The 13,289-nt window shown below is 35.8% G+C and overlaps 1 protein-coding gene across 6 annotated transcripts in view; it reads left to right on the top strand.

Annotated features, from left to right (window-relative positions):
- Window positions 1–13,289, top strand: part of RAPGEF2 (Rap guanine nucleotide exchange factor 2) — a 187,696-nt gene that overhangs the window by 148,634 nt on the left and 25,773 nt on the right. For all 6 annotated transcript variants that reach the window (XM_030491920.2, XM_030491922.2, XM_030491921.1 and 3 more), the window contains 9 exons: window positions 2,074–2,251; window positions 4,049–4,185; window positions 4,703–4,861; window positions 5,913–6,065; window positions 6,427–6,591; window positions 9,590–9,697; window positions 9,788–9,991; window positions 10,078–10,186; window positions 12,347–12,593. In XM_030491920.2, coding sequence (XP_030347780.1) covers window positions 2,074–2,251; window positions 4,049–4,185; window positions 4,703–4,861; window positions 5,913–6,065; window positions 6,427–6,591; window positions 9,590–9,697; window positions 9,788–9,991; window positions 10,078–10,186; window positions 12,347–12,593 — 1,460 coding nt within the window. The remainder of the gene's footprint in view (window positions 1–2,073; window positions 2,252–4,048; window positions 4,186–4,702; window positions 4,862–5,912; window positions 6,066–6,426; window positions 6,592–9,589; window positions 9,698–9,787; window positions 9,992–10,077; window positions 10,187–12,346; window positions 12,594–13,289) is intronic.

Below are 13,289 nucleotides of genomic sequence, written 5' to 3'. Positions count from 1 at the left end.
CATTCAGGTTTCTACCAATAACTTCAGTTGTCAAAAAGATTTCATTATTTCTGTAAACAGTGATTATCTTCAGGAAATGCCTGTAGCCTTTAGCTGTATTTTTAAAGTATTTTCTGAAAACAAAGTTGCATTTCATTTCAGTTTAAGATTTATTATTTTTAAAATAGCATCAACTTTTCTGAATAATAGAGCTTCAACTTCTGTCCCATTTTATCATTTGAAGACAGCCGAATAACTTTTAATAAGCAGATTTTGCACAGTATGTGGAATTTTCTTATGTATGATAGCATTTTATGACTAAATTTAGTTCTGCATTCATTTTACTAATGTGCTTTGGAGAGAGCTTAATCTGAGGTTTGCAAAATTGACTGTGAATTAGTCGGTCCCACTGTCATTGGAATCGTCACTGTTGGAGACTTCTGATTCTGACAGATTGGTGTCATAAGCTGTGTGTCGACTGTCTCATAGTCATCAATTTTTCCACCAGTCACTTTTGATGAAGGTTATTTTGAAGGAGTAGTTACAGCAACTCTTTCAAATACATCATAGGGGAACATGCATCTTAAACAATGTAAGACTGATAATGAAAATACTGCTGTCAGTAATATCGCTTTTGTGATTTGTTTGTATGCCAGTAACATCTTTCTTTATCCTGCTTAAGAAACACTCAGCTTTTTTTTTCTTAAGAAGACAAAACAAAAAATCCCAAGCACCACCAATAAAAGACCAAGCAACACAAAGTGAGAATGATTTGAATACTGTGTAGGTGCTTTTTATATTGACAAGACTCTATTATAAAGCTTGTGTTGTGCTGCGGGACAGAAGCATCTAAGAATGACAGTAGCTGCCCTGATCCATCTCCAGCCATACGGTACTGTTAATAAGGTGGCTGTGTATGATGGCATTAAAGCAACAGATGTCAGCCACATCTAGTGAGCCAGGCATAGGGAAGATGATTCTATGAAAATACCAAAGTAATTTGTCTTACCTTCTCTGTGTTTGGAGGGTGGCTTTTGTTTTTATTGCCAGCGTGAGAGACAGATCAATAAAACAGGCTTTAGTAGCTGTGTTTACCCTATGTAGCATTTTAAAAGTAGATATGAATACACTATGTGTTTCCAGAGTCTCAGAAACAAACCATCTGTATAAGGCATGTGAAACTTGATTTCTCAAGCCATGGCTTAAATCTTGCTCATTAGAAACTTGCATTTCCTTAAAAATAGTTGTTGCTGAGCCTTGGCAGCTGCTGTGGTATTAAATTAGGTTCCAAGAAAAATCAGCTTTATCAGCTGTGACAGACAAATGTTTGTGGGATTTATTGTTTGGTCTTAAAACTGAATTATTAAAATGGGTGCTATACTAAAGTTCTCAGGCTATATATGGACCAGGTTTTCCTTCTTTTTAATACAGTTTAAAGGAGGTTAAGTTTGTCAGATATTCTCTGTAGTCCGTTTGTGGTGTTTAAGCAGTGACTTCACTTTTTTCTGCATCTGTGAATTTTTGTACAGTTTATCAGCAAATGAAAGCCATATTTAGCTATGTTCAACTGGAATTGTAAGAGAAAAATACAGTCCCAGGTTACTGGGAGATAGCAAAATTCCTGTAGCATTTTGATGCTGAACTTATTTCCCAAAACTGCTTAAAACTACGTTGCATTCCTAAGTATCTGAAAATACAAATTTGAGGCACGAACATCAACTGTTTTAAATGAACTGCTGATTTAAAAAAAAAATTACATTTAGCTAATATTCCAATAAATTCTTCCTTGAAATATAACTGCCTTCAGTTCTCCCAAGACCTGCTGATTAAATAATATCTGTTGAATCCTGTTTATGTGTGGCTGATTGAAACAAGTGTTAAAAGTCCTGTTTAAACAATGATTTTGAGTTGATTAATTGTTAGGTGTTTTTAAAAGGTATGCAAAAAAGAAAGCAATATAAAAGAATGCATGAATTTAAGTGATTCGTTAGGTGGTAGAATTAATTTCTATAAACTTAACTAGAAAACTGTAATGGTGACGAACACATTTGAATGTTTTCATTATTTTTTTAAATTGTTTCTACATTAATTTAGGCTACAGAAAGTGAGGCTGGTGATATGGATCTCAGTGGGTTGCCAGAGACAGCAGTGGATTCTGAGGATGATGATGATGAAGAAGACCTTGAAAGGGCATCAGATCCTTTGATGAGTAGGGATATTGTTAGAGACTGCTTGGAGAAAGATCCAATAGACAGGACAGATGACGACATTGGTAAGTATTGCAATGTAGTAAAATACTGTCAAACTTGTTCTCCACCAAAAAAAACCCCACTTTTTGAGCTTGAGGTTTTATTTTAATCAGTGGCTTTTGTAGTCGGTGAGTTTAGTGTTTATTCTGTAAGGTGATTCATAAATGCCATAAATTCAGCCAGTGAATTGAGTACAGCCAAAGAAGAGGAAAATACACGTAATATGGGTGAAAACTGTTAGTTGCTGGCCCTTTTGATCTCAAGCTTCAACTTCTAATTGATATCAGAACTGGTTTATGAAGTAAACATCATCATGCACTGGAAAACAGACAGAACCTTGGTATAGTCAACATTAATGTCAACACTGGATGCTTACTTTTGTGTTAAACATTGGAGCTGTTAAAACCTTTACATGAATGTGCATGTAATCCAACTGATTTGCTATGTTAATGTACAGGTTAGTAGATTGAAAGCAAAGCAGAACTAGAATTCAAATTCTTTCAATTTCTAGTCTAATCTGTTTCAGTGTCTGAGTTTTAATATTGAGCAACCTGGTCTAGTGGAAGGTGTCTCTGCCTATGGCAGGAGGGTTGGAAATAGATGATCTTTAAGGTCCCTTCCAACTCAAACCATCCTGTGATTCTATGACTAAATGATAATTAAGGTTATTGGATGATTAAGGGACTGGAGCATCTCTTAGATGAGGAAGGTCTAAGAGGGCTGGGACTGGTCAGCCAGGAAAACAGAAGACTCATTGGGATCTCATCAATGCCTACAAATATCTGGAGCCAAGGTTTAAAGAAGACAGAGCCAGGCTTTTCTCAGCGGTGCCCAGTGAGAGGACCAGAGGCAACGGACAAAAGCTGAAACACAAGAGGCTTCATCTGACCATCAGAAGATATCTTTTTTACTGTGACTGGGCACTGCACAAGCTGCTCAGAGAGATGGTAGAAGGGTCTTCCTCCTTGCAGATATTCAAAAGCTGTTTGGACACAGTCCTGGGTATACAATTAGCTGTAAATGGCCCTGCCTGAGCAGGTGGGCTTGACCAGATGACCTCCAGACATCCCTTTCAACCTCAACCATTCCATGATTTTGCACAAATAAAAACTTAGGAAAAAAACGGGGTCTTATTGACAACTTTCAGTATGTTTTTTAGATCAAACTGAATGCAAAAATGTCTAGCATTTAGGTTAGGGCATATAGTTCCTCAGCAGGACTACTAAAAAAAATTGAGTTCTGTAGTTACGGACCACATAAAAAATGAAAATACAGGAGAAGTTAATTGTCGAGTACAAGTGCAACTCCTGCAGAAGACAGGGAGCAGTAGTCACCTTTAAGACAGTAATCCTGTCTGGTTCATCCAAGGGGAATTTTGTTGGATGATGATCAAGTACAGTTTACTGTTAAGTCGAGCCCAGGAAGGGATGGCTTTACCAAGGAATTTGCTGTTTTGTGAAATCTCCCTTCTTAATGTCTTGCTGTGTTTTACGTAGGCCTATCATAATCTTAAGGGAGTTATTGCTGTGGCTGGAGTATTACAAATATCATTGATTGTATTCAGAGCTCTCAGTTACATTACAATTCTTCCATTATGCTGACTTTTACTTTTCAGAGCTTCTATTGATGATATGACCAGCCAGTCTGTGTCTACAGAATACCCAGTAATTACAACAGGCCACTGTACATGATTTATTAGTATACAGAAGCGATTGTGCAGCATTTTAGCTTAAGTAGCCTCAGGCATCTTGCTGAAGAACTGTCTTTACTGCGCTTTGTTGTTTTGACATGCATGACTCAGTGGGCTTTTTCTCCTTCAGAACAACTACTGGAATTCATGCATCAGTTGCCTGCTTTTGCCAACATGACAATGTCAGTGAGGAGAGAGCTCTGTGCTGTAATGGTGTTTGCAGTTGTGGAGAGAGCAGGAACTATTGTACTAAACGATGGGGAAGAGGTCAGTAGAAGTTGCTTTTGACTGTCCTATTATACCAAACATCCTGGGTTCCACAGGGTTAAGGTCCCCTTTTGCTGCCGAAAAAAAAAAAAGGTAACATTGAGCAGATCAATTAAGCCTCTTTTTGTTCTGGATTAGTTTGAAAGCTTTTGTTTAAGCACTCACGCAACATTTCTTATGCAATAACAGCATAAGAAAATACTCCTCATAATGTAAAAAATGCTTCCTGCCTATTGGAGCTGATTTGGGGAATTTATTATTTCAGTGTTCAAGTGGTGTTTTAAAACTTGTATTTTTTTACAGTCTTACATACACTCTTAAAGATAAATTGAAGATCCCAATTTTCTTAAACTGGAAATCGTTGCATATTTAAGGTAAACTAGCTTATAAATGTTGTTAATAGGTACTAAGAAATAACTTTTCCTTTGGAAAAATGGTGAAGGTTGTATCTATATAATATGATATTGCAATGTTAAGTGGTTCAGTCTTCATGTATCCTGTGACATTTGATTTGTAGCTGGATTCCTGGTCAGTCATTTTGAATGGCTCTGTGGAAGTGACGTACCCTGATGGAAGAACAGAGATACTTTGCATGGGGAACAGTTTTGGTGTTTCCCCTACCATGGAAAAGGAATATATGAAAGGCGTGATGAGAACCAAAGTGGATGACTGCCAGGTAGAGTGTCATGCTGTAATATGTGCAAAATCACATACGTATAGGCATAAGGCAACTCGATATCCAGATGCAGTTTTATTTTAAACTGCATATATGTAAAATCTCCAGTATGTAACCCTGTACAATAGTTGGAAGCATGGCATCTGAATACCCACTCTGGGAAATTGAATTATCTTCATCTGGATAAGGATCATTTTGGATGAAGAGGTTTGTCGACATGCTTTCTCCAGAACTTGAGGCCCAGAAGCCTGTTGCATACATACATCTTCAGTCAGAAGAAACACTGGTATTTCTTTTCAGTTAAATACCTAAGTTAATTTAAAAAGACAGTTTACTCTTGCTCAAAAAAAGAGACAAAGGTAGAAAATTTTAACAAGTTATAGAAGTCAAGTCATAGTGTGTACAGTATTTTCTTTTTCTAAGTTGTAGTGGGTGCTCTTACATCTGCACAGTCCAGGTGCTAGGAATAGTCTTTATTTATTTTTGCACTTTTTCTTGGCTGAACAGATGATTGTAGAAAATATTTTTCTGCTCTATGCTTTAATCCAGAAGTAATTGGTTTCTGTGTGCCTGCACTTATGTAATTGAATAAATGTTAGTTTTCCTAATGATTGACTTTACTAATAATAGCTATGAAAACCAAAAATATTTACAATAGCAGTAGGTACAATAAATAAAATCTAGGTTTTCCCTTCATCTCTTTACACCTTCTAAATACCACACAAAAGCTTGCGTTGAAGAAAAAAAGATACCAGCTAGGATACTGAGCTTCATCTCCAGCAGGGGGGAGGTCAAAGCAGCTAAACAAAAATGGCTGATAATGCTAAATCGTTCTGCTATGATAAATCTTGGTGTCTTCTAAATGGAAGATTGTAGTGGAAGTACTGTGATTGTGTATTCATCTGCTTACTAGAGCTGAACTGCTGGAGAGACAAATTTGGTTCACTGAAACGACTTCATTTTGTCTATTAATAGAGTACTTGCATCTTAAATCTAAATGTTTTTCGAAAGATTTTACCTTTTAATACTGGTGCGCGATGATTCTTTCCAGTTTGTTTGTATAGCCCAGCAAGATTATTGCCGCATCCTCAATCAAGTGGAGAAGAACATGCAGAAGGTAGAAGAGGAAGGGGAGATTGTGATGGTGAAGGAGCACAGGGAGCTTGATCGCACTGGAACAAGAAAAGGTCACATTGTTATCAAGGTAAAAGCAAAAGAGGGAGTGTCTTGTGAAAGTCTGTGTTCTAGAAACTTAACTTGGCAAGTCAGGTTCAGGATTAGTGGATATGTATATTGTAAAAATATATATTTGAAAATAGTTAATATTTCTAGGTTTTAGAATTATGTACATTGATAACTACATGATTTCTATAGAAACTAATTACATAATTTTTTTACATTTCTTATCACAGTAGTTAAGCTGTTACATTTACTTATCAGTCAGTGTATGCCAGTATTCTTTCTAGTGTAATACACCTTAAGTATGTTACAAGAAAACAAATTTGCATTTGTTGAAAATCTGATTTAATAACTAAGATTTATATTCTTTTTTTTTTTTTTAATAGGGAACAGCTGAAAGGTTAACAATGCATTTGGTGGAAGAGCACTCTGTGGTAGACCCAACATTTATAGAAGACTTCCTGTTGACATATCGGACCTTTCTTTCTAGCCCAATGGAAGTGGGCAAAAAGTTGTTGGAGTGGTTCAACGACCCCAGCCTCAGGGATAAGGTTGAAACCCCCTGAATTACATACTTGTTACCATTTGCATTGAAATATAAGCTATTCAGAATAAAATGTATTGGAGAGAATTACTGAACTGAATAAGACACAAATAGCTGGTGACATTTTAATAGCAGAACATATGGCTAAAACTAAGAAAATACCTTTTTCTTACTTTATTGTAATTTATTTAAGTCTTAATGTGCTCAGGCAAAGTAAATTAGCCATGATATACCTTGCTGTGTTTTTACAACCTAACTTAGCTGTTTGCGAGTATAGGGAAAGCTTTTTTCCAATAATCAGTACTTTTAGGTAATATAATTAAATATAATTCTATCCCTTTTTGTGTCTTCAAATTTGAGCATCTAACTAAGTTTTGTATTTTCCATATATAGTACCAGTTGATACAACTTGGCAAACATTTTATGACTTTTTCTAAAAAGAGACTAGAAAATATAGCCATTGTTAAGAATGTGTTAAGCCTTACAGAGCTTTAAGAAAACCTCAGACACAACCAAGCAATCAAACATCCTTTTTCCTAAACAGAACTGCCATGATGGAAGAATAAGGCCTTGTATATCCAGTTTTGGTACACTGTCTGTTGAGGCTGTACTGGGCTTTGTTTTCGCACTGTAAATGCTTTATTTTCACTCATATACAACTTTCTCATATGTAAAAGAAACCGAGTAAAAATTTCCAGATACTTTTTGCAAATTTGAAACAAATAGATATTTATCAATAGGTTAAAAAATTTTTCAACTTTTATTTAAATTTGAGTATTTCTTCTAGAAGTGCTGGTGTATCTGCGCCTTGGAGGAAAGCTCTTAGATTTGGCAGAGAGGATGGGCTTTGCAACTAATATTGTTTAGCTGGACTTGTTACAGATTCAGAGCTATAATATTGTAGTTCATATTTAACTTACTTACTTTTCTTGTCCTCCAATGGATAATCCCCTCAGCCTCTGTAAAACCATGAGCTAGCACAGTTGCTGGTATCAAGTCTGAAAACAGAGCAGCTGTTTGTTCTGCCATCTCAATAACCAACCCTTTCTGACATCCAATAGCACTGACAGGCAAGAGTCAGAGAACAGCTTGGAACAAGTGCAAATAAGCAAGTGGGGAGCAAGGAATCTTGAAGATTTTTGCTGGTTTGTGTTAGGGGCTGATAGGCAGTGAGGAGAGAGAAAGGGGTGGGTGAAACTACCTGAGAATGATCAGTACTCAGTAATCAGACTGGGACATTTGAGACCCAACCTTACTGATGATTTTACCCAGCAGCAGGGTACTTTACAGCTGTAATCTTCTTCTGATGCTGTTCCTGGTTGTGACATAATAGCATTCCTCCGTAAGTAACCATTCAAGCCTTTCCAGTGCAGTGTCATTTGGATGTATGTTAGTAAGTTCCAACTTTGAAAGCAGCATTGATGTTGAAGCCATCACTGCAGTGATTTAAAATATATTACATAGTACAGCTTGCAACTTCCCAGCCAATTTTAGAAATGAGCTTAAATTTAACCAGACATTGTCTGGATCTTCCAGGGTCATCCACATTAATCAAAAACGCCACAGATGTTTAACAGAAAGGAAGTTCAATTTCAGAGGTGGAAATATCTCAAATATGTCAGAAATGCTACCCCTAGCCTACATCCCTGTGGCTGTGAACTGCAGTGTGTAGTGCTGTGCGGTTGCCTCCTGTTAGAAATCTGAACTCTCGAGGAGTCCTTGATGAGTTTGGTCAATAAATTTGATATTTCATCTGAATTCACTTGCTTTTCTGGGGTAAAAGACAAACTACTTGGAAACTGTATATGAGGGTGGCAGGGTCTGAGTTTGGATGCCTGGTGTCAGACCTTCAGCATAAGAGGCTGCAGAGGTTTATATTTTGCGCAGATGCAAGGAACAGACAGGGGTTAGCTTTAGCTGGTTAAAATTTGCATGAGATTTTGTTCTTAAGCTCATTTTTTAAATGTTTAGAGGTTTTCCCCTGCTAACTTGCTTTCCCAGCATAACAGAAGAAATGCAGCTGTATTTTTGGAGATAACTTTGAGTGGCACAACTGCTTTGGATTCATTTTAAAAATAGCGTGAATCAGTATTAATTCAAGATATAAAAATTTGTATTTTGTCAGGACAAGTGCTGCTGATGTTCCAGGTCAAACTGCATACGAAGCTAAAATTTTATGATGGAAGCATGTAGTTCTTAAAAATGCAGCTCTCATTTTGTGGCTTTACCTTCAATAGGATTGTTAGTATTCCTTTAGGGTTTTTTCCTAACAAACTGTAAAATACCAGCTAAGATCCTCCTGGATCTGGTAATCATAGTTGCTTAGGGAGTAGTAGGGGTGGAGAGAAGGGAAGAGTACTAAGTGGAAAGATTGACTCTAAGGAAAAGAATTGGATTTATTCATTGTTAAAACTTCTTTTCTGCTTCTCACAACAGCTTCTTTTTCCTGCTTCTAAGGATGCAGTAGCTCTTTTACACAGCTAAATGCTTAATAAAGTGAACAGTGGCTTATCTAAAGATTGCGAGATTCAGGAACCGATATAAAGCAGTATTGGAAGCTTTATGATCATGTGCTTGAAGAATTAAGCAGATTTGGAAATGTACATGAACAGGAAATTGTTGTAATAAGTCAGAAATTGATCTAACTCGTGGCCTTGTACCTGAGTGTTCTGTTCTGTACTCAATCAGATTTGATACAGCTAGTGCTAATTTTCTAACTCACAGTATTCATTATGAAATACAACATACAATTGCTTATGCAAGTGAAAGCAATTTTAATACTTAATTCATTCTGTCCTTGATTGCATATTAGTCAAGTTAAGTTTTGGGGGGGAGGGTGTATGTATGTATAAAAAATATTTAGGATTCCAATGGATATTTGCAGTGACTTTAAGGAGCAATATTTAAAAAAAAAAAAAAAAAAAAACCACAAAAAAACCACACCTTGGCACTAGTGCTGTTTTGGTTATTTCTAGAAAATATTTATGTTCTTGATTAATTTCCAGGTTACACGGGTAGTACTGTTGTGGGTGAACAATCACTTCAATGATTTTGAAGGAGATCCTGCTATGACTCGATTTCTGGAAGAATTTGAGAACAATTTGGAGAGGGAGGTAAGTGAGGGTTTTTTTCCTGACAATGTGAGATGACAGGGAGTAGCCAGGCTGTTGTTATATATAACTCGATTTACTTTTCTTTTGTAGAAAATGGGTGGACATTTGAGGCTGTTAAATATTGCTTGTGCTGCTAAAGCTAAACGAAGATTGATAACCTTAACAAAGCCATCTCGAGAAGCCCCTTTGCCTTTTATCTTGCTGGGAGGGTCAGAAAAGGGATTTGGAATCTTTGTTGACAGTGTAGATTTTGGTAGCAAAGCTACAGAAGCAGGCTTGAAACGTGGAGACCAGGTATGTAGTATTTTTAAATGTCTTCCCCCCAACCCTCTTTTCCTTTCTCTTCACTAAATTAAAAGTAACATTACCTGTATTTTTAGATACTGGAAGTGAATGGTCAAAACTTTGAAAACATTCAGCTGTCGAAAGCCATGGAAATCCTTAGAAATAACACTCATCTGTCTATCACTGTGAAAACCAATTTATTTGGTAAGATTGTGTGCACTTTTTGTTCTGATTTCTGTTCTAATTTAGGTGGAGTCTTAAATTGTTATTTTTAATAGTTTAAAATAGTTTTGTTTGAGACACATTTGTACTGGGGAGAAGAGAAGAAAGAAGTTTGAAGGTCCTAAACTACCTTAGTTCATAATTGCAGAGAAAAAAATTATAAGTAGGGTCTGATAGGAAGTGACCTAACTCTCACAAGTGCATGTTTCTGGATTAAGAGGAACTATTGTGACCATTTAGCTCAAATTTATAAAACATGCTTGTACATGGAACCATCCTTTCCCAAGAAAGAAGTCTCTTTTGGAATTTCAGCTTATCAGTGATCTTAATCTGTCTGCTGAATTTACTCATAGTTTTTCAGTCTATGCCTACAGTGAGTGCCACAAGATTAATAAAAACTTTCTTGCCAGCGGGCTGAAAACAATCTCACTACTCTCTGACTATTCTCTTCTCTCCCTAACAAGTACTAAAGCAGTCATGGAGGAGCCTTTGAGGAGGTCAGGACCTAAGCATCATAACAAATTAATAGTTTGTGGGTTTGCTTTTATTTTTACCACAGAATACTTGGATTGTTTATGTAATTTAGGGACTTGTTCCCCAAGTGTCCAAGTATCAGGATAAGGTTCTTCATTACAAACAAGTAGGGCAGAATATTACCACAGGGTGTCACTTCACTAACTGACGATTAAATATGCTTAGGCTATATCTGAAAGTCATTTGTCAAATCTTTTTCCTGGGAATTTCTTTTTCTTTGCAGTAAAGATTCTAATATTTCAGTTGTCTCTAATGATTAAGACATACCTTAATATATCTGTATACACTTGTTTAGCCATGTTTATTTCTCTATGTGTAAGTTCTGTGTTAGCATCCTTCACACACTAGGTTTTTGAATCTTATGTTGCTTTTGTTGCTTTAGTGTATTTAACATATTAAGATAAAAGACAGTTTCTTCAGAAGTTGTTTTTTTCTAGGTTTTTAACCTGGTTGCTCCATTGCAAATACTGAAATCACATCACAGTAGAGTCTCAGAACAGTTAACTTTCTGTGTATTACAAGTATTCCTTATCAACAAATCCCAAAGGAGAGTTTCTTCTTCTTTTAACAGCAACCTGTATCTAATTTGTCTCTCCAGCCCCCAGCTCCTATTTGGCAGTAGAGTTATTGGCTCAGATTACTCTCCTCCACTTTTCTTTGTCTTATTTGAAGCTTTTGAATTCTCTTGGTTATTTGTTGTGTACCTCTAGAGATAAGTATGAATATTAAGAACAAAATTAATAAATACGTAATAGTAAAACCTAGCCCATAATACTCATCCTTAGCAGATTGCACTTGTTCCCCACTTCTACAATTCCTCGGTTTTAATTATCAGTTTTCATTTATTATTACAAATCATCAGATTTTTTCCATTTATCTATGGAGACTTGATCTCCACATGAGTGTTGTGTTATTTATTTAAATATATCAACACTTCTTTGAAGCTAAAAGTTACAGTAGAAGAAATACTTCACAAATTCGTCAGGTATTTCTGCCTCAGAGATGCCTTTTTGCTAGGAAGCTGAGGGGAGCCTGAGAGGTTTTTTTTGTATATCTGGCAAAAGGACACAATAGCCCTGTCAAATATCCAGGGTATTTGACAAATATCCGTAGTCTCATACTTTCTTATATTTTCCTTATGACAGTTGCAGTTTCCCCTCTGATTTCTGATATTTTATATCCTCTTGCTAATAACTTCTTTTGTTGCTAGTTACCTGTTTAAGGCCTCGTTTGCAATTGTTAGCTTTCCTATCATTTTTATCTAGGATGCTTTTTTTACGCATGCTACTATTCTTCAGAAGCTTATGTCCTTAGCTTGAAAAGTCAGTCCTGTTGACACCATCCATGTAACCATGTGGTCATTTAGTGTATTTCTATTCACGGCTGGGCCGATTTATTGATATACTGATTCATACTACAGAAAGTGAATGTACTTTTAAAAATTTAAATGTTTTTAAAAGTCTTACATCTAAATTAATTTAATACTTGAATTGACAGAAGATCCTTATCAGGTTTTTTGTAATGTTTAATATTGAACTGGTCTGCTGTGCAGAGCTTTCTTTCACGTTTTTGTTCTTTTTCTTTCCTCCCTTTTCCTGTATTGTATAGTTTTTAAAGAACTCTTAACAAGGTTGTCAGAGGAAAAAAGAAATGGAGCTCCCCACCTGCCTAAAATTGGTGATATTAAAAAAGCAAGTCGTTATTCCATCCCAGACCTTGCTGTTGATGTGGAGCAGGTAATAGGATTAGAAAAAGTAAATAAGAAAAGTAAAGCCAACACAGTTGGGGGAAGAAATAAATTAAAGAAGATACTTGACAAGACTCGAATCAGTATTCTGCCTCAGAAACCATACAAGTGAGTTTTCTATTTCCTCTTAAATATGTGCTTTGTGTTAAATTTTAATAATTTCACGATACATGTAATTTGCCATGATGCTTTTTATTAATGCAAACCATGCTTACATCTAAAAAAAAAATATAGAAAATACTAGTCTGAATATTTGAATGATCATAGACAACTAATAATGCAGCTCCTGACATCAATATGGACATATTTTACTTCTTATAAAGTGATGACACAAATACTTGTTAATGTAATTTACTGTTTTCTTTTAAGGAGACTTTTAACTGGAAGCATCCCAGACAAGTAATTAATAACTCTGCACATAGGTTTACTTGCAAATGGTCGATAGGAGAAATAGTTTCAATTTATCCATATTCCAGTGGTTTGTCAGAATTCTTGCATACTGCCATAAGGGAGACTGAAATTTAAATTTTAACTTGGGTTCTTTGATAGATTTGGGTATTTCTATTTTAAGGAAAGCTAAATATGGTATCTGATATCTTTTATTCTACAAACACATTTTAGAAATAGGGTTCTGATAAGGATTGTTGGAAGTAATAGAAGAATGAGTTTTATATGACTTTATGGGAATCTGGTTCTTGGCCAAGGCAGATGGCATCAATGGGAAAAATTAATTGTAGAGGGTAGTTGATGTATAATCTGTGTTTTCTTTTTCATGTCCCATTGAGGAAGAAATCTATTCTATGT

The sequence above is a fragment of the Strigops habroptila genome, chromosome 7 (genome assembly GCF_004027225.2).
Source record: "Strigops habroptila isolate Jane chromosome 7, bStrHab1.2.pri, whole genome shotgun sequence".
Taxonomy (NCBI): Eukaryota; Metazoa; Chordata; class Aves; order Psittaciformes; family Psittacidae; genus Strigops; species Strigops habroptila.
This window is presented reverse-complemented; position numbering and strand designations above follow the sequence as displayed.